Consider the following 22,534-nt stretch of genomic DNA (forward strand, 5'->3'; position numbering starts at 1 on the left):
ACTCAGCTGTCATGGGGGCCTCAGATGCCAGGCAGGGTGTGGGGCATGAGGGACCCCAGAGTGTGAGGCTGCAAGGGAACTGGACATGCTCTCCCTGCTGGGGTTCCAGCCCCACAGAGCAGGTGTTATTTCCCCTTGTCCTCTCCACTGTTTCCCCTTCCCTTCCTTCTCCTTTCCCTCTCCCTTCCCAGCTCCTTTCAAAGACACACACACTCCATATGACATTGTGAACTTTATCCAGGGAGGGCAAGAGAGAAGAAGCCGTATGAGTGACACACGGGAAGACTCATCACACATGGGAGAGATCGGGAGCCCAGGCCAATGGTAGTCACACAGGACTTAGCAGGTCCAGCAACAGCTGCCCAGGTGTCCTTGTCCTCAACCCTAGATCAGGAGAACAAGCCTGTCTTATCTGAGTTGTTCATCTAATCACAAAGTCATCATGAAAGAGAAGGTGATGTGAAGACAGAAGAAGAGGTTCATTTGAAGATGCTGCTGGATTTGAATGTGGAGGACGGCCCAGGAGCCAAGGAATGCAAGGATTGCAGCTCTCAATGCAGAAAAGGCAAAGACTGGGACCCTGTCCTAGATCCCTGGAGAGGGGGCCCGCCAACATCTTGGTTATTCAAGGACAACCAATTTCAGATTTCTCACTCCAGAGCTGTCAGAGCCTATTCCCTAAGGCAGTGATACATTATTTTATCAGCAAAAGGAAGTGAATACAGGGACAGACAGGCAGGCAGAAGGGGAGAAACACAGGGAGAGAGTAGACAGAATGGAGGAGGGCTGATGATTGGGATTCAGGTGGGCAATGAGAGATATAAGGGGTCAGAGACAGATGGAGAGAGAAGCAGATAGGATCCTACAGACAAGTGAGATGAGGAGGACAGAAAGTTTGCTGGGCAGGAAGCAGGAGATGAGGCAGGCTGGTAGGTGGGCAGATGGAAGCAGGAAGTGGGCAAAGAGGCATGGACAGGAGAGAGATACAGCAAGGCAGGTTGACAGACAGGGGCCCTCAGAGCTTGTGCTGTCCACAAAAGGATCAGAGGATCTTCCTGAGCCACAAGTAGATCCCATTTTTAGACTTCAACACAAGTTTTCAAATGGGCACTGGGACTCTTGAGGGGTCTGGTGCCAGTTCAAATCGAAGCAAGGTCAGGGCCACAGCCACCTTCAACTCATTCATGGAAAACTGCTTCCCGATGAAGTTCCTGGGTCAGGATGGGAAAAGGAAGTGAGCAGAGGCTTCTGACACCTGCTGGAGACAGGGGTTCAGGGCTGTCCTCCACATGACCAAGCCATGATCCCTTCCCTATAAGTCACACTGAACTTGCCACCCAGGCCTTGGTCCACACTCTCCCCCTGTCTTTTGACAAAGCCCACCTCTCTAAAAATAGCCCCTAACTCCCACTTATGCTCTCAGCAAGAAATCCTGTTGGGGAGCACCTGAACTCTAAGCACAGAATCAAGTCAAGCAAATCAGGAAATGTGAATGAGAACTTTGTTCACTGGTTCACAGGCAGTTTCTGATTTTAGGCCAGGCCAGGACACTCTATGGGACAGGGTTGGCTTCACACTCAGGTCCTCACTTTCTATGGCAGACAAATAGGGGTCCCCATTTCCAGAGAGGACAAGAGAGGGTTGTGCAAGGAATCAGAATGGCAACAAACAACTTCCTTGTTGGGACACGAATTAGTGACCCTGAGCCTGCTGGACCATTTGCCTCCCAGTTAATTAATGGATTTGTCTCCTGTATCCCCTCAGCCCTTCAGTCAATCTGCTCTAAATCTTCCTATTCTACTCTAGAAGTGACCCCCTAACTAACCATCCTTTGGTCTCCTTGCCTGACCTTTTCAGCCTCCCTGCATCTCCTCTCTCTATTGAAGCCACGGCAGCTCCAGGCCTGTTCTGTTCCCCATCACAAGGAGGACATCACCCAGTGCTACAACTGTATCACAGCTCTCTCTGGATTGTTCCTTACTCATCTGGGTCCTGTCCAGCTGAGAGAGCTTCTTGTTACGTAGGTTGATAAGGATACCAGGGCCTTCAAGGAGGAGAAAGGGACAAACCCATTTTTTCCCCTTACATTCCTTCATCTTAGTCACATAAGACATCTTTTTCTTAAGCTCTGAGTTGTTATGGTAACAATCTAAATTGCCTAAGACTAACTTTCTTTAAGCCCAGAGCTGATGGTTACAGAAAACAAGACAAAACAAAACAAAACATATCTTACTCAAGGGTATGTTTTCCCTTAAGCTTGTACTAATGATTGTATAACAACAATGTATCTTGATCCAGGACATGTTTCTCCTTCTTAACAGGAAACTTCTGACTAATCCTATTATCTTAAGATGTATGTTGTGGGAGTGGGTCTGATAAGACCTCTACAACCTTGAGACATTCTTTTGAAAAAGTATATAAATCTTTTACAAGTGATTGACCAGTTTTCCTAGCACCACTTGTTAAAGAGATTGTCTTTTCTCCATTGTATATTCTTGCCTCCTTTGTCAAAGATAAGGTGTCCATAGGTGCGTGGATTTATCTCTGGGCTTTCTATTTTGTTCCATTGATCTATATTTCTGTCCTTGTGCCAGTACCATACTGTCTTGATGACTGTAGCCTTGTAGTAGAGCCTGAAGTTGATTGTAGTAGAGCCAGGCAGGTTGATTATTTCTGTTCCGTTCTTCTTTCTCAAGATTGCTTTGGCTATTGGAGGTTTCTTTTGTATTTCCATACAAATTGTGAAATTATTTGTTCTAGTTCTGTGAAAAATACCGTTGGTAGCTTGATAGGGATTGCATTGAATCTATAGATTGCTTTGGGTAGTATACTAATTTTCACTATATTGATTCTTCCAATACATGAACATGGTATATTTCTCCATCTATTTGTGTTCTCTTTGATTTCTTTCATCAGTGTTTTATAGTTTTCTCTCTCTATATATAGGTCTTTTGTTTCTTTAGGTAGATATATTCCTAGGTATTTTATTCTTTTTGTTGCAGTGGTGAATGGAATTGTTTCCTTAATTTCTCTTTCTGTTTTCTCATTGTTAGTGTATAGGAATGCAAGGGATTTCCCTTGTTAAAACTAGCAACACTCTCTGCCTCCTTCTGATGTCTATGTAAGATGCTTTCTCTGCCCCTTTTGACTGTAATAAAACTTTTGCCACACAAAGCTCTGAGTGACTGAAGCCACCTGTCTGGTCCCAAAGTGAAATTCTCTCCCTCAGAGATCATGAATCCAATACAGTTTACTGTAAGCTATCATAGCTCCTCTTCCTCAACTCAGCTTCTCTTGTTGTCCCTTCCCCCACCTCCACAGACCACATGCTCAAGGCTCAATCCAGTGACCACCACCTTCACCACCTCTACTTGCTGCACCTCTCCCCTCCTCAAGGCACCTCAAGGCACCATTAGTGTTAACTCAAGGACATATCACATCCAGTGCCTAGCACAGTGACAAGATCTTCTAACCTTCCACAGTCTGCTCAATGAATGAGTGAGTGAAAGAGTGGGTGTGTGAATGGTGTCTGTCTTGAGTAGACATGTTGATTTGTTGATAGTGAGCTCTGAGGGAGGATGGCGTTATTCTCTCTGTGTTTCCATCTCCTAGCATAGGCCTTGGCACATGAAGTCATGCTTAATATATGCTTTCATATTTAAACAAAATTTAAAGGAAATCAGTCCTGGGTGTTCATTGGAAGGACTGATGCTGAAGCTGAAACTCCAATCCTTTGGCCACCTGATGCGAAGAGCTGACTCATTTGAAAAGAACCTGATGTTGGGAAAGATTGAAGGCAGGAGGAGAAGGGGACAACAGAGGATGAGATGGTTGGATGGTATCACAGACTCAATGGAGATGAGTTTGGATAAGCTCTGGGAGTTGGTGATGGACAGGGAGGCCTGGCGTGCTGTGGTTCATGGGGTCTCGATGAATCGGACACGACTGAGGGACTGAACTGAACCGAACTGAAAACAACCTAAATGGAATGACAGTATGATATATATTAATTCTGACCTAGGAATCAAGCTTCTGAGTCCCTCTTGTCCTCTAGTGGCAGCTGCATGACATGTAGCCATGTCTACAAGGAAGGACTGGACCCTAGTGCAAATTAAATCCTAGAACCAATTCAGGAAGACAATTGGCTTCAAACCTATTCTGTAAAGGTTGATTCACTAACTGAAAATTTCACAGAACTGTAGATTCAGGAAAAAAAAAACAACAACAACTGGTTCTTACTAAGAAGTTGCAGTTATGAAAGTTACAGTTTCAGGGGATGATCTTACAATTTTCACCATAGTCATTCGGTATCACATTTATATGAATATTTAGTTAAAGATTTGTTAGAGTCCCCCAGAGAAATAGAGAACACACTGACTGTGTAACTTTCTTCAAAGGGCAGTTGTAACTGATCACTAATATGCCTTGAACCTCCAGGACAGCTGGGAAGAAGGAAGACAGCTGGGAGTCCAAATCCATGGAAACATAATATATACAATGAGAGGCTGATTGGTGATTTAAGCAGAAAAGGTAGTGCTCTGACTAAGAATGTGGGAAGAGAGAAGAGTCATCTGCCTTTTAAGATAACTGATAATTGCAAAGAAGTAAGCATCTGAAGATTAACTTTCATGAAAACTTCTGATGCTAAAGTCATACTCCTAAAGTGAGGAAATCCCCAGAATACTTTGAAACAGCCTCTGACATGGAAATGTGGCCAGTTATTGCAGAAGTCAGGAGGTCAAAGTCATTGTAATGGGTCCTGAAAGCCTTCTTATACCTGGAGACCCACCTGCGCTTCTCAACACATCAACATACAAGGACAAAACTGCATGTACCACATCTGAATGTAGACAATCACACATACTGGATAGCAACCAGTGACACCTGCTTCCCCAAGTACAGAGGCCTCACCTGAATCCTCCTGAGAAGGGCAGGAAGGCATGGCTGTGTCGAGTAGAACCTGGTGCAAACCAGGATGGGTCAAACACCTGCAGAGAAAGCACCAGGGCCAGGACAGATGGGGTCAAACTTCTTGCGTCAATCTATCAGGGGATAAGAATCTCAGAGGAGGAGCAGGAGAAGGGGTTGGTGTGGAGAGAGCATCCCATCCCCTCCTCCCACCATCATCTTACCTCCAGGTTTGGCCACACCTTTGGGTTGTGATGAAGCCCGTAAAAGGATAGGGGAAGATGATTCCTACGGGGAAGGGAGGAGAGAGAGAAGCCTGATGGTTCCCATGGAGCAGTGGGCATGTGCTGGCACAAAGTGTCTTGGATCACTCTCCATCACTCTGAATGAAATGATGCCCTTGCGAGACTGGTGGGCTGGGCATGACCAATCACATGATCACTGTTTAGGAGTAGGTAACCAGGGCCCAGGACTGAGAAGTTAAAGAATTGGAGGCTTACATATAGGAGCAACTCAGATGACAAGTCACATTTATCAAGTGCCAACATGGCCCTTTGGAAATGTGTAGTAGCTCATTTAGTACTCACACAGCCCTCAAGGAAGGCAGTCATATCCCCAGGTGGAGAGGAAGCACCTGAGCCTTGAGAGGTTAATGGATGTGTCTATGATCTCACAGTTAGGAAGTGGCAGGGCTTAGATTCATGCCCACTGGAAGGGGAGCTGATGGTTGGCCTCCAGCCATGGTAGGTCATCAGATGCTCTCTGCCATTCACAGGAAGGCCTCAAAAAGAAGTCCGTGTGACCCTTGGCGGTGATTTCACAGAGCTCCCTCCTTAGAGCCCATATGGAAAAAACAATCTCTACCTGTTTCTCTCTGCTTTTGCGTCAAGCCTTTACAACTCAAGGAATTAAGAACTCTAGGACTACAATACAAGACCCCATTCAAAGCCCAGCAGTTGCTTATTGAGTGTTTGCTGCTTCAGATTCTGCATCAAGCACTCTTCAAAAGTTGTCCATCAGTTCAGCTCAGTCACTCAGTCGTGTCCAACTCTTTGTGATCCCATGAATCGCAGCAAGCCAGGCCTCCCTGTCCATCACCATCTCCCGGAGTTCACTCAGACTCACGTTCATCAAGTCCGTGATGCCATCCAGCCATCTCATCCTCTGTCATCCCCTTCTCCTCCTGCCCCCAATCCTTCCCAGCATCAGAGTCTTTTCCAATGTGTCAATTCTTCACATGAGGTGGCCAAAGTACTGAGTTTCAGCTTTAGCATCATTCTTTCCAAAGAAATCCCAGGGCTGATCTCCTTCAGAATGGACTGGTTGGATATACTTCAAAGCAAATATTAACTATCTTGAGGCAAAAACAATAGTCATGCCATTCCAGAACTGGAAGAGCCCATGTGGGTCTCTGAGGTCTTGTGTGATCTTGGAGTGGACTTAGGTGAGTGGTGAGGTGAAGTTCATACCTGCAGGTAAGGAGCGTCCCTCATGGAAGGTGATGGGCTTGCTCAACTCTCTGGTTTGCTGGGCACTGGGGGATAGAGTCTCAGTGCCTCCTTGATGCACATGGTGGTATAGGGTATCTGGTCTAGGTGGTCCTTGAAAAGAAATGCATCTAAGGAAGGGTGGGCAGGACAGGACAAGCAGGGATTCTCTCTAGCACAGATGGGGCAGGGTTCTTCTATCTTCTGGACACTCACCAGGTGATGGAAGCACCATCCACCAGGAGGCTCTGGATCTCTTCCTGGCACCTCTGCTGATGCACAGGGTGGGAAGCCAGTGTATAGAGGATCCAGGAGATGCCGCTGGCTGTGGTGTCATGACCCTTGAACATGAACGTGTCCACTTCGGCATGGAGGTCCACATCAGAGAAGCTGCTCCCCTTCTGCATCTGTGGAGGCAGGGCCAGAGTGTAGGGTCTGCCCTTCCTATGCACTTCTGCCCAAAGGCTCAGGCCTCTCTTGCTCACACTCACTCTGGTAAAGAGGAGGATGTCCAGGAAGTCCAAGTGCCTCCTGCTCCTCACCTTCTCCAGCTCTCCCTCCTTCTGCAGGTGAGCCTTCCTCTCCTTGATCATTGCATCTGTCCCAGAGCAATGGTTCCCAGACATAGCTGAGGACTCTGGTGGCCCATATGTAGCACCCACCATAGACCCATCTGCCTCTCAGGCCCAGTCTGGGTGCCAGGTGGATGTGGGTGAGAGTGGGACTGGGTGAGCATGTCAGGACTGAGAACTCCAGTGTCATCTACTCCAGGTAGCAATCCCTGCAGTAACACAGCACATGGAGATTCTGTCTGAATGCTGTTGGGAGGGGTCTCACTTAGTCATCACCAACATGGTGACTCCTGTAACTCCCTATTCAACACCTGACACCCTGACCTCTGGGTTCCCAGTCCCTGCAGCATGCGGGTGTGTGTCAGATCCTGAAGAGGAAGCAGGAGTCTGGGCTCTGCCTGGGGGTCAAGGCCAAGCCCTTTCACATGTGCCTGATGTAGTGTGTGGAGCAGCCCACAAGAAGGAGGAGAACCTGTGTGTTGATGGGTGAGCTGGCAGGCCCAGTAGTTCCAGTGGCCTTCAGGTGTCAGCCTGTAGATGAGGTCTTTCTGGTGGAATATATTTTTCATTCAAGAAATATCAGAATTGTTGAGATCAATATATATCAAAATATATCAAAATATCAGACTGTTGAGATCCCTGACAGCCTGGATGTAGGACTTGGAGTTCCTGAAGGGAGAGGATGCAGAAGAGACTGGAGTTGAGGGAGCCTCTGACCTGGAGAGGGATTAGGGCTCTGGGTCAAGGATTCCTCAGTCAGTAGGGACAGGCAACATCTAGGCACTGTCATTTCTGTCTTACCCTCTGAAAACCCTCATTATTTACAAGTGTCCTAAGGAGCCAGGCTTTTCCCTGTATAGGAATCAGGGACCTGTGACTGAGTCAAGAATAGTCTGGGTGGTATTTGACCATGGTCCACGTTTCTCTGCAGAACATTAATTTTTGTGCTGAGAAACATCCCTGCTGCCCTTACTGGCTCTCAGATAAGTCCTCCCCAGCTGGTGACAACAGGACTCTGCCCTTGAAGTGCCATCACTGACCTGTCAGTCTGGATGCTGCACTGGAAGCTGAAGGTGCACTTCATGATGGTGTCCAGGGTCATCAAGGAGACATGTCTGAAGATCTCTACATGTGAGTCCTGGCTGATGAGCTCCTCCTACTTGTCTTGTAGAGAGGCAGATTGACTCTTCTCTGCTCTTCCAGAAGGCCTGTGCTGACAAGGCCAGGCCCTCTCTGTCTCTACCTATTTGCATGAGATTTCCTCACTCTCTAAGCAGATGTGTTTTAGCAACTGAGGCTAAACATATGTGTGTAATATGATGCCAGTTTCCTATGAATATTTTATTATATAAATTGACATGGTCTCTCATAATATTTGAGTTAATTCTGAATTTTAGCAATAATTTATGATGACAAACATCCTGTGGCAGAGCAAAAAGCATAGTTTCTTGGGGACAAAGGGGGAATCAAAATCGACAGTAGGTCAGGAGACGTCCAACACTAGTAAGCAAATATTTAAAGGCAAGGAAAAGCCTAAGAAGCTCTATTAGGGCTCCTAGGAAGGGGCTTGACTTACTTCAGTTCCTTTCATTTGTCCAATATAAGCTGAGCCCAAGTGGTACCTGGTCTGGATCAGGGATGATGTTTGTGAAGACCCACTGACTTGATGGATGTGAGTTTGAGTGAACTCCGGGAGATGGTGATGGACAGGGAGGTCTGGCGTGCTGCGATTCATGGGGTCACAAAGAGTAGGACACAACAGCGACTGAACTGAACTCTTTGAGCATAGACCTGGTTTCATTTGCTCCGATGAGTGGCTCAGTGCCACATAGAAGCCCTGGACCTAGGTAGAGCCCACTTGAGTAGCATTCTGGGATGTCCACTCTTCCACTGAAGCTGCCATTGCTCAAGCCAGTCATGGCCAATTTGCGCTGCTGTTCTTCTTCTAGTTTTCTGTGTCAAAGACTTGAGATGAGACGAATGTGCATCCTGAATAACTTCCTTTCCTTTGTTGAGGAACAAATTGTGGATCCAAGTTGGTGCCTGCATGTTCCTCTGTCCCATTCCGTTTTGGTGAGCACTGTCTCTTATGAAGTTCTAAATTCATCATTCTGGGGACTGTATCTGATGGATGTCTGAGGGACACAAGCGTCTGAGAGTGGACTTTGTCAATTGCATTGAATGGGAGTGGGTACTGGCAACAAGGGTTGAACTCACCAGCATCCTTTGGACAGAGTGGGCCATGTGTCCCATGTAGGGCTTCAGGATGTCGTAGTGGAAGGCTGGGGTCAGCATCCACCAGTGCTGGAACAACATCTGCCCCTCCAACAGCAGCAAGCCTGTCCCTGGACCACAGATGGGTGTGTATGGGCATCAGGGAGACTGGGGCCAACTTGGGAGGAATGGAGTATGTCAGGAGAATGCTCATGAAGAGCAAGAGTTGGAAAGGCAGTACATCTCAGGGAAGTGAATTTCCAGTATGTCTGTCCCTAGGACATGATTATGACAGCAGTGAGATAGAAGTGGATAAACAGTAGTGTGTGTGTGTGGGGGGGCAGGTGAATGAAGGATTTACCTAAAAGTCAGGCTGAGAACATTGGAAAGGACAGAGAAGAGATGAAGTAGAGGCTCAGCTTCAGGAGGGCTCTCAGCACTATTACAAAGGATGAATGTTGTATTGGAAGAAGAGAAATAAGGCTTGATTCAGAGATGGAGGTGGTGCCCGGGTGCCTGGCAGCAGTTCTCCATTATGCAAAGTGGAAGCTCTTTTTAACCTAACTAGTAGGTGAAACACTGTTGTATTTAAATGTACTTACCAATCCAGGGAATCAGGAATCTGTAGATATTAAGAGACTTTGGGCCTGAAAAGTAAGGAAGAAAAGTTGAGGGGACCAAAAAAGTCAGGGAGCCCCCAGAGCAGCTGAGGTCCAGGCCATGGTGCTCCCCTTTCTGGTGCTTGTCAGATGGCAGTCTGTCTCAATATACCCGCCACTTGCCTCCCAACACTGACTCTCTCTGTCCAGATAGTCACTGTGAGCCCAGGAAGGCAGACTCAGTGTTCTGGGAAAAGAACATCCACAGGACCAAGAATGGTGAATTGCCATGAAACGTTAGCTCTATTCAGTGCCTTAGAATAAGACAGAACCTGCGGGTGTACTATAATTTGTGGTGGTTTGGCCATCCCATGACCAAGGAGAGGCAACTGTGAGAGGTGGTCAACCTTGATCAGTGTGGATAGAGAATTGTCTTCCAGATCTGGGATCATTTCAGTTTGGCTGTAATAAGAAGAAAAGTAAGAAATAAAAGAGAAGCCAGCCTCACCCAGGTGTTTAAGCATTCAGAAAGAGTAAATAATGTTGTCTTTAGTCTGGCCGGTGTGTTGAGGAATGTTTGAAAGAGTTCAGGCCTTGATGTCTGAAGGGCCAGTCTCTTCTGGAATTTCACACCCAGGGGCATGTATTCAAGGGAAGATTTTCTCCGGCTGAGGGTTTCCCTCTCACCTGACCTCCCCAGGACCACGTTCATATAGTCAGAGTCGTAGATCAGAACTATGGCCATTGTCCCCTACAGCCAGCGAACACGTGCACTCAGGTATGTCTCTACCCTTTTCAGTAGGGCTTGCAGCTCACTGTCATCTTGGAATTGTAAGCAAAGAAAAGACTAATCAATAAAACCCTTCTTTCAGTGCCAGGGCTGGAGTCGTGTCAAGGGTAGGTTGGGGTATCAGGAGGTTATTCTGGATCCATCAGCAGAACTAAGAGTTCAGAACTGTTTCTTTTGACTTGGGCTCTGATCCAGACCTTGCTGGCTGTCCACCTTTGATGCTTAGACCAGATTCTGTCCCATTGTTGGGTAGACTTAGGCCACCACTACAAAGTGGTTACAGACACCTACATCAGGGGTTGACTCCATGGTGCACAAAACTTTTGGAAGTCATTTGGATAAAATTTGCATGAGCAGTTAGTGATAATTCATAACACTTGGTAAACAGTTTTGTCTTATTTTGTTTATTTGAAGAAGAAAAAATAGACTATATTTAAAAATTAAGCTATTATTTAATTTCATTTTGCCATACTGACTGTTATATATCTTCAATACTGTCACAGCATACATGTAAATGTTAATATAAAAGGGTATTTAGAATATATATGGCTAAGTGAAAAAATTAAACCATGTGTGTATGTTATTTTACATATTGAGTGTGTGCACAGTTGGGGGACAAATTCTGGATGTATATATGAAAATGGTTTTTGCTGGGAGCCAGCGTGAGGAACTCCGCCCATGGCAAAGGTCATGAGGAAGGAGGCTTGGCATACGCAAAGGCATGATCAAGCCTCAGGAAATCCCCTGTTCCCGAGCATCTACCCCAAAACCAGAGTCTGTTTTATGCTCTCACCTACACCTCTGACTTTACGGGGGGCTCTCCCCCATAACCGTTTCTCTTGGAGAAGGAGTAAGCGTGCAGCTCCAAGGCAATAAAAATTCCTGGGCGTGACAAGAGTGTTTCAGCTTACGGACTGCTCTGAAGGTTATCTAGCCCGCCTGTATAGGTTTGTCCGGCCACATGTGATTGTTTACAGCCTCCCAACCTGAGAGGCACGAGATGTTTTAGACTTACTAAAGGCAAATTCTTTTGGGGAGTTGGAAATTATTAGTATAGTGGGTTGGTTAGGAATTATATTGGTGAAAGGTTTTTTTCATTTGTTGTGCCAATAATTGCTGCTAATTCCCTACCCTGGGTGTGACAGGGTGTCTCAGGTCAAACCTCTCTGCTGACAGACTAGCTTGTGTGACAGGATTATCCATACTCCTGCCGCTACACACATGATTGTTTACTACCTCTCAACCATAAACAGCACAGAGAGTTTTGGAGTATTTTGAGAGTCTTAATTAGCATAGGGCTTTTCTCATTGTTGAGTCAATGATTGCCACCAGGCCTCCATATCCTTAGGCACCTGGGAATATATTAATCAATGTATTTGGAATATAGAAAAGGAAATATAGTAGTTTTAAGGTTAGCAGTACTAGACTTTTTGAGTCAATGAATTTTCTCTTTTGTAATAGATCACTGTACTTTGTTATAAATCACTGTGTCCTTGCTATGTAAAAATGTAACTTTATCACTATCTTAAGACTAAATAGATCTTAAGGGGAACATTGGTGAAAGGATTTTCATTTGTTGGGTTGATGTTTGCTGCTAAATCTCCATGTTTCCTGCCCTTATAATGAATATAACTAGCATATAGGAGAAATAAGTATTAACCTTTAAGCATATAGGAGAAATAAGTATTAACCTTTAAGATTAATCATGTTAACCTTGGGTTAAATAAATTCCTTTCTTCATTGTAACTCACTACACCCTCACCCTATAGGAATGCAACTTTATTTGGAGGGTGGCGCCTGGTTTAAGAAAAAACACCCTTGGAAGAAACAAGTTTTTTGGTTCTCAGAAAGAAAGGATCATAAAATGTCAGCAGGTCTCATGGCCAGAAGATGATGTAAAATCCCTAAGACCTTTTATGTGAAGCACCTGATTTTGATAAAGGTCAGGACTGCTGACCCCCGCATGACTCTGTATTCATCCCTATGTGTAACAAAAGGTATATAAGCAAACCCCAAAATAAAGAAATTGGATCAGTTTCTGGAAAGACTGATTCCCCCATGTCACTTCTTTCTTGCTCCCCGTTTTTCTAGCTGAATTCCCATCTGGAGCATGGATGCTATTCCACATAAACCAAGTTATTCAGCCTCTTTTTCTCCACTAATTTTCCTACTACACTATTCGTTTCTAATCTCTCTATATATCTGTAATTAAATATGTACTTTTCCAAGGACGCTGATGCTGTCCCCACCTTCAAATCACCCTGGATCCACCGGGGCTGGACCCCAGCAGGTTTTGAAATAAGATTGTGAAAATAGTTGGATTTTTAATCTCATATCATTTACTAATATTCAGAAACATTTGTGCACTTCCCATTGCCTAGAGGAATCTTTGTAAACTCCTGATTGTGGACCACAAAGCCCTTTCCTCTATGTTTTATTGTCTCTTTTGTTGCCCTTGTAGGGCTGGCAATTCCACAGGACCCATTGCTCTGCCCCCAAGATGCTGCTGCCAGCGCTCCTTGCACTGGCTCCACCTGCTCACTCTCAATGTCTTTGCCTATGTTCTTCCCTCTACCTGGTGGCCCATCCTTTTTGCCACAGAGCAACTGCTTCTCCTCAACTTTGGAGACTCAGCTTTGTTTTGTTATCCCTGGATTTCTCATCAACGGTTGGTCCCCAGCATGTTCCATAGTCAAATTGTCTTTATTTCACTGACTTCTGTGTAACCCTTTGCACTTTTGTATCTGATCTCTGCCTGCACCCTTCTCCCATCAGGACTCAGGAGCTCTGAGGCAATTTGTCTACTGTGGGTCATGTTCCTTCACTAAGCTTTTGTTTACTGAGCATTTACTATGCGCCAGGCACAGATTTAAGGCACTGAACTAGGATGCAGCTCTAGATGCTTGTCTGTTTGGAGCCTGGAGGGGAGTGGAGCAGACTGAGAGATCAAGTGGCCATAACAGGAGAGCATCATGAATGTGTGATGGAGGGAAGACGAAGCCTCAGGGGAAGCTTTGGGAAGGGTGCCTAACTCAGACCCGGATGTTAGAAAGCTCTTTGTCCTGAACTTGCTCATTAATCAAATCATCATTTACCAAGATGCTTTTGGGTTACAAAGATGAACCAGAGGTGGGCTCTTTCAGAAGGAGCTCATAGCTATGACATTGCAGATAGAAATAGCTGAATCTAGTCAGCTCTGCCTTATGAGAAGGATCTGCAAAGGACAAAGAGTTTTCCTCTTCACTCATGGGTGACCAAGGAAAATACCTGAGAGGAGATGGCTTGGGGTTGGGCTTTGGTCCATAGAAATGAGGGGCAAGGTCATTCCAGGGAGAGGGCCCATGGGAGCCAACTCCCAGAGGCTGGAAAGCACAGGCAGGTGGGGTGGACTCTGAGTAACCTGGGGTGCAGGAAATTAGGAAGGAGAGCGAGATATTGGGCCAGCCTGCATGGGACTTGGCTGTTTCCAGTTCTTGTCTTTGTCTCCACTCTGCACTAATTGTGCATTCAAGAAAGAGAGGCCTCAGCTCTCTGCAACCTGTGATTGTCTCCTGACACTTGTTTAAGCCACAGACCCTTGGTGACCACTCCCCATCTGACTTTGCTCAGAGATCCCCCACCTCACAGGCTAGTGCTGCCATTGATGAGTGTGGCAATGCTGCCCCTCCAAGCCTGAAAGCTGTTCATTTTCCTCCTTCTGTCCCTCCACACAATGGTCTGACACCACTCTGTGCAGGCTCTGTGCTGGGTGCTGGGGGTGAGGAGGATTACAGGCTCAGTTCCAAGAGTTCATAGTCCAGAGAAAGGACACCAGGCAGGCAAACTCACCCTGTTGATTGTGCAACTCGAATGTCAGTTCTGTTTAGCTGGCCCCATCCTGGAAACCTCACTCCTGTGTGCCAACAACTGAAATCATGAGTTGCAAAATCCCTCAGTCTGATCAAGGCAAGTAGGTTTGTCTTATGGCTACTCAGCAGGTGAGCCTCTTTTCCTGTGACCTAACACTGTCATAGATTTCTCTCTGTTGTCTCCTGGGCAGTGAACCCACAGGGCTGATCCATCAAATCGATGTCAGTGCTTCCAGACAAGCACAGGACAAGGTATGAATTCACTGACCATGATAATGCTCTACATCCCCGCCCCTCCCAGCCCTTCCAGTCCCTAGTCCAGTTCCATCCTACCTCCTGCTTGTACCCACAGAGCCAGTTGGGAGGAGGAGATGGGAACTGATGAAGGGTTTTGAGCAGCCACTGTCTGCGCAGGTAGAGCTGTGCCACCTTGAGCAGAAGCAGAACCAGGCCGAGCAGGGAGACCACCTGCAGAAGCCCAGAGACACTGCCCAGGGCTCTGGTCGGGCTCAGCTCAGAGACACTCATGATGCAGTGGTTTCTGGATCGCAGACTGTCCCTGACTGTGGCTGACCTTCCTGGAGCACCTAGCTTGGTCTGGGAGGATCTCCCCACCCACATAGGGGAGGACGAAGGTGAAGGCAGAGCTCAGACCTGGGCCTCCAGAGTCGTTATTGGCCTTTTTTTTTTTTTTAATTTAAACTATCTCTTTTTTGTCACAAAATGTAAGTGTTAAGTAGTTAGAATAGGAAAAGGGAGTCCAAAATAGCAGTGGCTAAAAGACAAAGAAAGGAAAAAGCCCGTGAAAATAGAACAAAGGAAAGTCCAAGGACTGGAGTGAGAACCTCAGGTGAAGTAAACAGCCCTCCTGGCTAGCCTAGCTTACATAGGGCAAGCTCAAGGGGAGGAGAAAAAAACATATAAAAAGAGGAGCCAAAACTGAGCCTCTGGCTTCTCTTCTCTTCGTGTCTTTTGGGTCGGTCTGCCCTCACTCCCTGAGGATGTATTTTCCTTTGCTTGCCAAATAAAACTGAGCTGTAACACCGATCCATCCATCACTTAAAATTTTTGCTGCAGCAAGACAGAACAGTGGAAATTACACATTCCCCCGACATCTATGGTGCCATTTCTTGGATTTAACCTGGTCGGCAAAGTAATGTCTCTGCTTTTGAATATACTATCTAGGTTGGTCATAACTTTTCTTCCAAGGAGTAAGTGTCTTTTAATGTCATGGCTGCAGTCACCATCTGCAGTGATCTTGGAGCCCAAAAAAATAAAGTCTGACACTGTTTCCATTGTTTCCCCATCTATTTCCCATGAAGTGATAGGACCAGATGCCATGGTCTTCGTTTTATGAATGTTGAGCTTTAGGCTAACTTTTTCACTCTCCACTTTCACTTTCATTACGAGGCTCTTCAGTTCCTCTTTGTTTTCTGCCATAAGGGTAGTGTCATCTGCATATCTGAGGTTATTGATATTTCTCCTGGCAATCTTGATTCCAGCTTGTGTTTCTTCCAGTCCAGCGTTTTACATGATGCACTCTGCATAGATGTTAAATAAGCAGGGTGACAATATACAGCCTTGACATATATACAATATACAGCCTATTTGGAACCAGTCTCTTGTTCCATGTCCAGTTCTAACTGCTGCTTCCTGACCTGCATACAGGTTTCTCAAGAGGCAGGTCAGGTGGTCTGGTATTCCCATCTCTTGAAGAATTTTCCACAGTGTATTGTGATCCACACAGTCAAAGGCTTTGGCATAGTCAATAAAGCAGAAATAGATGTTTCTCTGGAACTCTCTTGCTTTTTCCATGATCCAGCGGATGTTGGTAATTTGATCTCTGGTTCCTCTGCCTTTTCTAAAACCAGCTTGAACATCAGGAAGTTCATGGTTCATGTATTGCTGAAGCCTGGCTTGGAAAATTTTGAGCATTACTTTACTAGCATGTGAGATGAGTGCAAGGAGTGCGGTACCTTGAGCATTCTTTGGCATTGCCTTTCTTTGGAATTGGAATGGAAACTGACCTTTTCCAGTCCCATGGTCACTGCTGAGTTTTCCAAATTTACGCAAAGAGTCGGACATGACTGAGCGACTGAACTGAACTGAACTGAACTGAAACAACCTCAGCTTGGCTCCCGCAAGATGAAGGTCAAGCACAGCATAAGTCCAACTCAGTGCAAGCTCCCATGGTGGAAACTGAACATGAAGGAAACCCAGTGCCATGAAGGAGGAATCAAAAGCTTTACAGACAAGCAAAAGCTGAGAGAATTAAGCACCACCAAACCAGCTCTTCAACAAATGCTAAAATATCTTCTCTAGACAGGAAACACAGAAAAGGTTTATAAACTTGAACCCAAAACAACAAAGTAAATGGCAATAGGATCATACTTATCAATAATTACCCTAAATGTAAATGGGTTGAATGCCCCAACCAAAAGACAAAGACTAGCTGAATGAACACAAAAACAAGACCCTTATGTATGCTCTCTACAAGAGACCCACCTCAAAACAAGGGAAACATTCAGACTGAAAGTGAAGGGCTGGAAAAAGATATTTCATGCAAATGGAGATGAAAAGAAAGCAGGAGTAGCAATACTCATATCAGATAAACTAGACTTTGAAATAAAGGTCCTGAAAAGAGACAAAGAAGGACACTACATAATGATCAAAGGATCAATCCAAGAAGAAGATATAACAATTATAAATATATATGCACCCAATATAGGAGTATCATAATATGTAAGGCAAATGCTAACAAGTATGAAAGGGGAAATTAACAGGAGCACAATAATAGTGACAGACTTTAATACCCCACTCACACCTATGGATAGATCAACTAAACAGAAAATTAGCAAGGAAACACAAACTTTAAATGATACAATAGACCAGTTAGACCTAATTGATATCTATAGGACATTTCACCCCAAAACAATGAATTTTACCTTTTTCTCAAGTGCACATAGAACATTCTCCAGGATAGATCACATCCTGGGCCATAAATCTAGCCTTGGTAAATTAAAAAAAAAATTGAAATCATTTCAAGCATTTTTTTCTGATGACAATGCAGTAAGATTAGATGTCAACTACAGGGGGAAAATCATTAAAAATACAGACATATGGAGGCTAAACAACATGTTTCTGAATAACCAACAAATCACAGAGAAAAATCAAAAAAGAAATCAAAATGTGCATAGAAACAAATGAAAACACGACAACCCCAAACCTATGGGATTCAGTAAAAGCAGTGCTAAGGGGAAGGTTCATAGCAATACAAGCTTACCTCAAGAAACAAGAGAAAAATCAAATAAATACCCTAACTTTATACCTAAGGCAACTAGAAAAAGAAGAAATGAAGAACCCCAGGATTAGTAGAAGGAAATAAATCATAATAATTAGGGCAGAAACAAATGAAAAAGAAACAAAGGAGACTATAGCAAAAATCAACAAAACTAAAAGCTAGTTCTTTGAGAAGATAAATAAAATAGACAAAACATTAGCTGGACTCATCAAGAAAAAAAGGGAGAAGAATCGAATCAACAAAATTAGAAACGAAAATAGAGAAATCACAACAGACAACACAGAAATACAAAGGATCATAAGACACTATCAGCAACTATATGCCAATAAAATGGACAACTTGGAAGAAATGGATGAATTCTTAGAAAAGTATAACCAAAACTGAACCAGGAAGAAATAGAAAATCTTAACAAACACATCACAAGAATGGAAATAGAAACTGTAATCAAAAATCTTCCAACAAACAGAAGCCCAGGACCAGATGGCGTCACAGGTGAATTCTGCCAAAAATTTAGAGAAGAGCTAACACCAATCCTACTCAAACTCTTCCAGAAAATTGCAGAGGAAGGTAAACTGCCAAACTCATTCTATGAGGCCACCGTCACCCTAATACCAGAACCTGACAAAGACACCACAAAAAAAGAAAACTACAGGCCAATATCACTGATGAACATAGATGCAAAAATCCTCAACAAAATTATAGCAAACAGAATCCAACAACATATTTAAAAGATCACACATCATGACCAAGTGGGCTTTATCCCAGGGATGCAAGGATTCTTCAGTATTCACAAATCAATCAATGTGATACACCACATTAACAAATTGAAAGATCAAAAAACAAGATTATCTCAACAGATGCTGAGAAAGCCTTTGACAAAATTCAATGTCCATTTATGATAAAAACCCTCCAGAAAGCAGGCATAGAAGGAACATCAGTTCAGTTCAGTTCAGTCTAGTCACTTAGTCGTGTCCGACGCTTTGTGACCCCATGAATCGCAGCACACCAGACCTCCCTGTCCATCACCAACTCCGGAGTTCACTCAGACTCGCATCCATTGAGTCAGTGATGCCATCCAGCCATCTTATCCTCGGTCGTCCCCTTCTCCTCCTGCCCCCAATCCCTCCCAGCATCAAAGTCTTTTCCAATGAGTCAACTCTTCACATGAGGTGGCCAAAGTACTGGAGTTTCAGCTTTAGCATTATTCCTTCCAAAGAAATCCCAGGGCTGATCTCCTTCACAATGGACTGGTTGGATTTCCTTGCAGTCCAAGGGACTCTCAAGAGTCTTCTCCAACACCACAATTCAAAAGCATCAATTCTTCAGTGCTAAGCTTTCTTTATAGTCCAACTCTCACATCCATACATGACTACTGGAAAAACCATAGCCTTGATTAGATGGACCTTAGTCGGCAAAGTAATGTCTCTACTTTTGAATATGCTATCTATGTTGGTCATAACTTTTCTTCCAACGAGTAAGAGTCTTTTAATTTCATGGCTGCAGTCACCATCTGCAGTGATTTTGGAGCCCCCCAAAATAAAGTCTGACACTGTTTCCACTGTTTCTCCATCTATTTCCCATGAAGTGATGGGACCGGATGCCATGATCCTTGTTTTCTGAATGTTGAGCTTTAAGCCAACTTTTTCACTCTCCTCTTTCACTTTCATCAAGAGGCTTTTGAGTTCCTCTTCACTTTCTGCCATAAGGGTGGTGTCATCTGCATATCTGAGGTAATTGATATTTCTTCTGGCAATCTTGATTCCAGCTTGTGTTTCTTCCAGTCCATACCTCAACATAATAAGAACCATATATGATAAACCCACAGCTAACACATTATCCTCAATGGTGAAAAATTGAAAGCATTTTCCATAAAGTCAGGAACAAGACAAGGGTGCCCACTCTTACCACTACTATTCAACATAGTTTTGGAAGTTTTAGCCACAGCAATCAGAAAAGAAAAGAAATAAAAGGAATCCAAATTGGAAAAGAAGAAGTAAAACTCTCACTGTTTGCAGATGACATGATCCTCTACATAGAAAACCCTGAAAACACTACCAGAAAATTACTAGAGTTAATCAATGAATATAGTAAAGTTGCAGGATATAAAATTAACACAGAGAAATCAAATCCCTTGCATTCCTATACAGTAACAATGAGAAAACAGAAAGAGAAATTAAGGAAACAATTCCATTCGCCATTGCAACAAAAAGAGTAAAATACTTAGAAATAAATCTACATAAAGAAACAAAAGACCTATATATAGAAAACTATATACTATAAGTATACAACTCAAAGCAATCTATAGATTCAATGCAATTCCTATCAAGCTACCAATGTTGTTTTTCAGAGAGCTAGTACAAATAATTTCACAATTTGTATGAAAATACAAAAAACTTCGAATAGCCAAAGCAATCTTGCGAAAGAAGAATGGAACAGGAGGAATCAATCTGCCTGACTTCAGATTATACCACAAAGCTACAGTCATCAAGACAGTATAGTACTGGCACAAAGACAGAAATATAGATCAATGGAACAAAATAGAAAGCCCAGAGATAAATCTATGCACCTATGGATAACTTATCTTTGACAAAGGAGGCAAGAATATGCAATGGAGAAAAGATAATCTCTTTAACAAGTGGTACTGGGAAAGCTGGTCAACCACTTGTAAGAGAATGAAGCTAGAACACTTTCTAACACCATACACAAAAATCAACTTAAAATGGATTAAAGATCTAAATGTAAGACCAGAAACTATAAAACTTCTAGAGGAAAACAGTCAAAACGCTCTCTGACAGAAATCACAACAGGATCCTCTATGACCCACCTCCCAGAGTAATGGAAATAAAGGCAAAAGTGAACAAATGGGTCCTAATTAAACTTAAAAGCTTTTCCACAACGAAGGAAACTATAAGCAAGGTGAAAAGACAGCGTTCAGAACGGGAGAAAATAATAGTAAACAGAACAACTGACAAAGAATTAATCTCAAAAATATACAAGCAGTGCCTGCAGCTCAATTCCAGAAAAATAAAAGACACAATCAAAAAAAGGGCCAAAGAACTAAACAGACAGTTCTCCAAAAAGACATACAGATGGCTAACAAACACATGAAAAGATGCTCAACATCACTCATTATCAGTTCAGTTCAGTTCAGTTCAGTTCAGTCGCTCAGTCGTGTCCGACTTTTTGTGACCCCATGAATTGCAGCACTCCTGGCCTCCCTGTCCATCACCAACTGCCAGAGTTCACTCAGACTCACGTCTGTCAAGCCCGTGATGCCATCCAGCCATCTCATCCTCTGTCGTCTCCTTCTCTTCCTGCCCACAATCTCTCCCAGTATCAGAGTCTTTCCCAATGAGTCAACTCTTCGCATGAGGTAGCCAAAGTACTGGAGTTTCAGCTTTAGCATCATTCCTTCCAAAGAAATCCCAGGGCTGATCTCCTTCACAATGGACTGGTTGGATCTCCTTGCAATCCAAGGGACTCTCAAGAGTCTTCTCCAACACCACAGTTCAAAAGCATCAATTCTTTGGTGCTCAGCCTTCTTCACAGTCCAACTCTCACATCCATACATGACTACTGGAAAAACCATAGCCTTGACTAGATGGACCTTAGTCAGCAAAGTAATGTCTCTGCTTTTGATTATGCTATCTAGGGTGGTCATAACTTTTCTTCCCAGAGTAAGAGTCTTTTAATTTCATGGCTGCAGTCACCATCTGCAGTGATTTTGGAGCCCCCAAAAATAAAGTCTGACACTGTTTCCACTGTTTCTCCATCTATTTCCCATGAAGTGATGGGACCGGATGCCATGATCCTTGTTTTCTGAATGTTGAGTTTTAAGCCAACTTTTTCACTCTCCTCTTTCACTTTCATCAAGAGGCTTTATAGTTCCTCTTCACTTTCTGCCATAAGGGTGGTGTCATCTGCATATCTGAGGTTATTGATATTTCTCCTGGCAATCTTGATCCCAGCATGTGTTTCTTCCAGTCATGCGTTTCTCATGATGTACTCTGCATAGAAGTTAAATAAGCAGGGTGACAATATACACCCTTGATGTACTCCTTTTCCTATTTGGAACCAGTCTGCTGTTCCATGTCCAGTTCTAACTGTTACTTTCTTACCTGTATGCAGATTTCTCAAGAGGCAGGTGAGGTGGTCTGGTGTTCCCATCTCTTGAAGAATTTTCCACAGTTTATTGTGATCCACACACTCAAAGGCTTTGGCATAGTCAATGAAGCAGAAACAGATGTTTTCCTGGAACTCTCTTGCTCTTTCCATGATCCAGCGGATGTTGGCAATTTGATCTCTGGTTCCTCTGCCTTTCCTAAAACCAGCTTGAACATCTGGAAATTCACGATTCACATATTGCTGAAGCCTGGCTTGGAGAATTTTGAGCATTACTTTACTAGCATGTGAGATGAGTGCAATTGTGTGGTACCTTGAGCATTCTTTGGCATTGCCTTTCTTTGGGACTGGAATGAAAACTGAACTTTTCTAGTCCTGTGGCCACTGCTGAGTTTTCCAAATTTGTTGGCATATTGAGTGCAGCACTTTCACAGCATCATCTCTCAGGATTTGAAATAGCTCAACTGGAATTCCATCACCTCCACTAGCTTTGTTCATAGTGATGCTTTCCAAGGCCCACTTGACTTCACATTCCAAGATCTCTGCCTCTAGGTGAGTGATCACACCATTGTGATTATCTGGATTGTGTAGATCTTTTTTGTACAGTTCTTCTGTGTATTCTTGCCACCTCTTCTTAATATCTTCTGCTTCTGTTAGGTCATACCATTTCTGTCCTTTATCGAGCCCATCTTT

General features: G+C 44.0%; 1 protein-coding gene across 1 annotated transcript; it reads right to left on the reverse strand.

The window, feature by feature from the left end:
* LOC102172683 (cytochrome P450 4A11-like) lies at nucleotides 1,100-14,946 on the reverse strand. Its single transcript, XM_018046491.1, has 10 exons — nucleotides 14,752-14,946; nucleotides 10,468-10,531; nucleotides 9,185-9,312; nucleotides 8,008-8,123; nucleotides 7,596-7,636; nucleotides 6,887-6,993; nucleotides 6,612-6,802; nucleotides 5,133-5,196; nucleotides 4,912-5,042; nucleotides 1,100-1,211 (listed from the first exon to the last, which is right to left on the reverse strand). Exons 1-10 carry the CDS (start codon nucleotides 14,944-14,946, stop codon nucleotides 1,100-1,102), a joined length of 1,149 nt encoding a protein of 382 aa, XP_017901980.1.

Source organism: Capra hircus, chromosome 3 (assembly GCF_001704415.2).
Source record: "Capra hircus breed San Clemente chromosome 3, ASM170441v1, whole genome shotgun sequence".
In the NCBI taxonomy this organism is placed as follows: Eukaryota; Metazoa; Chordata; class Mammalia; order Artiodactyla; family Bovidae; genus Capra; species Capra hircus.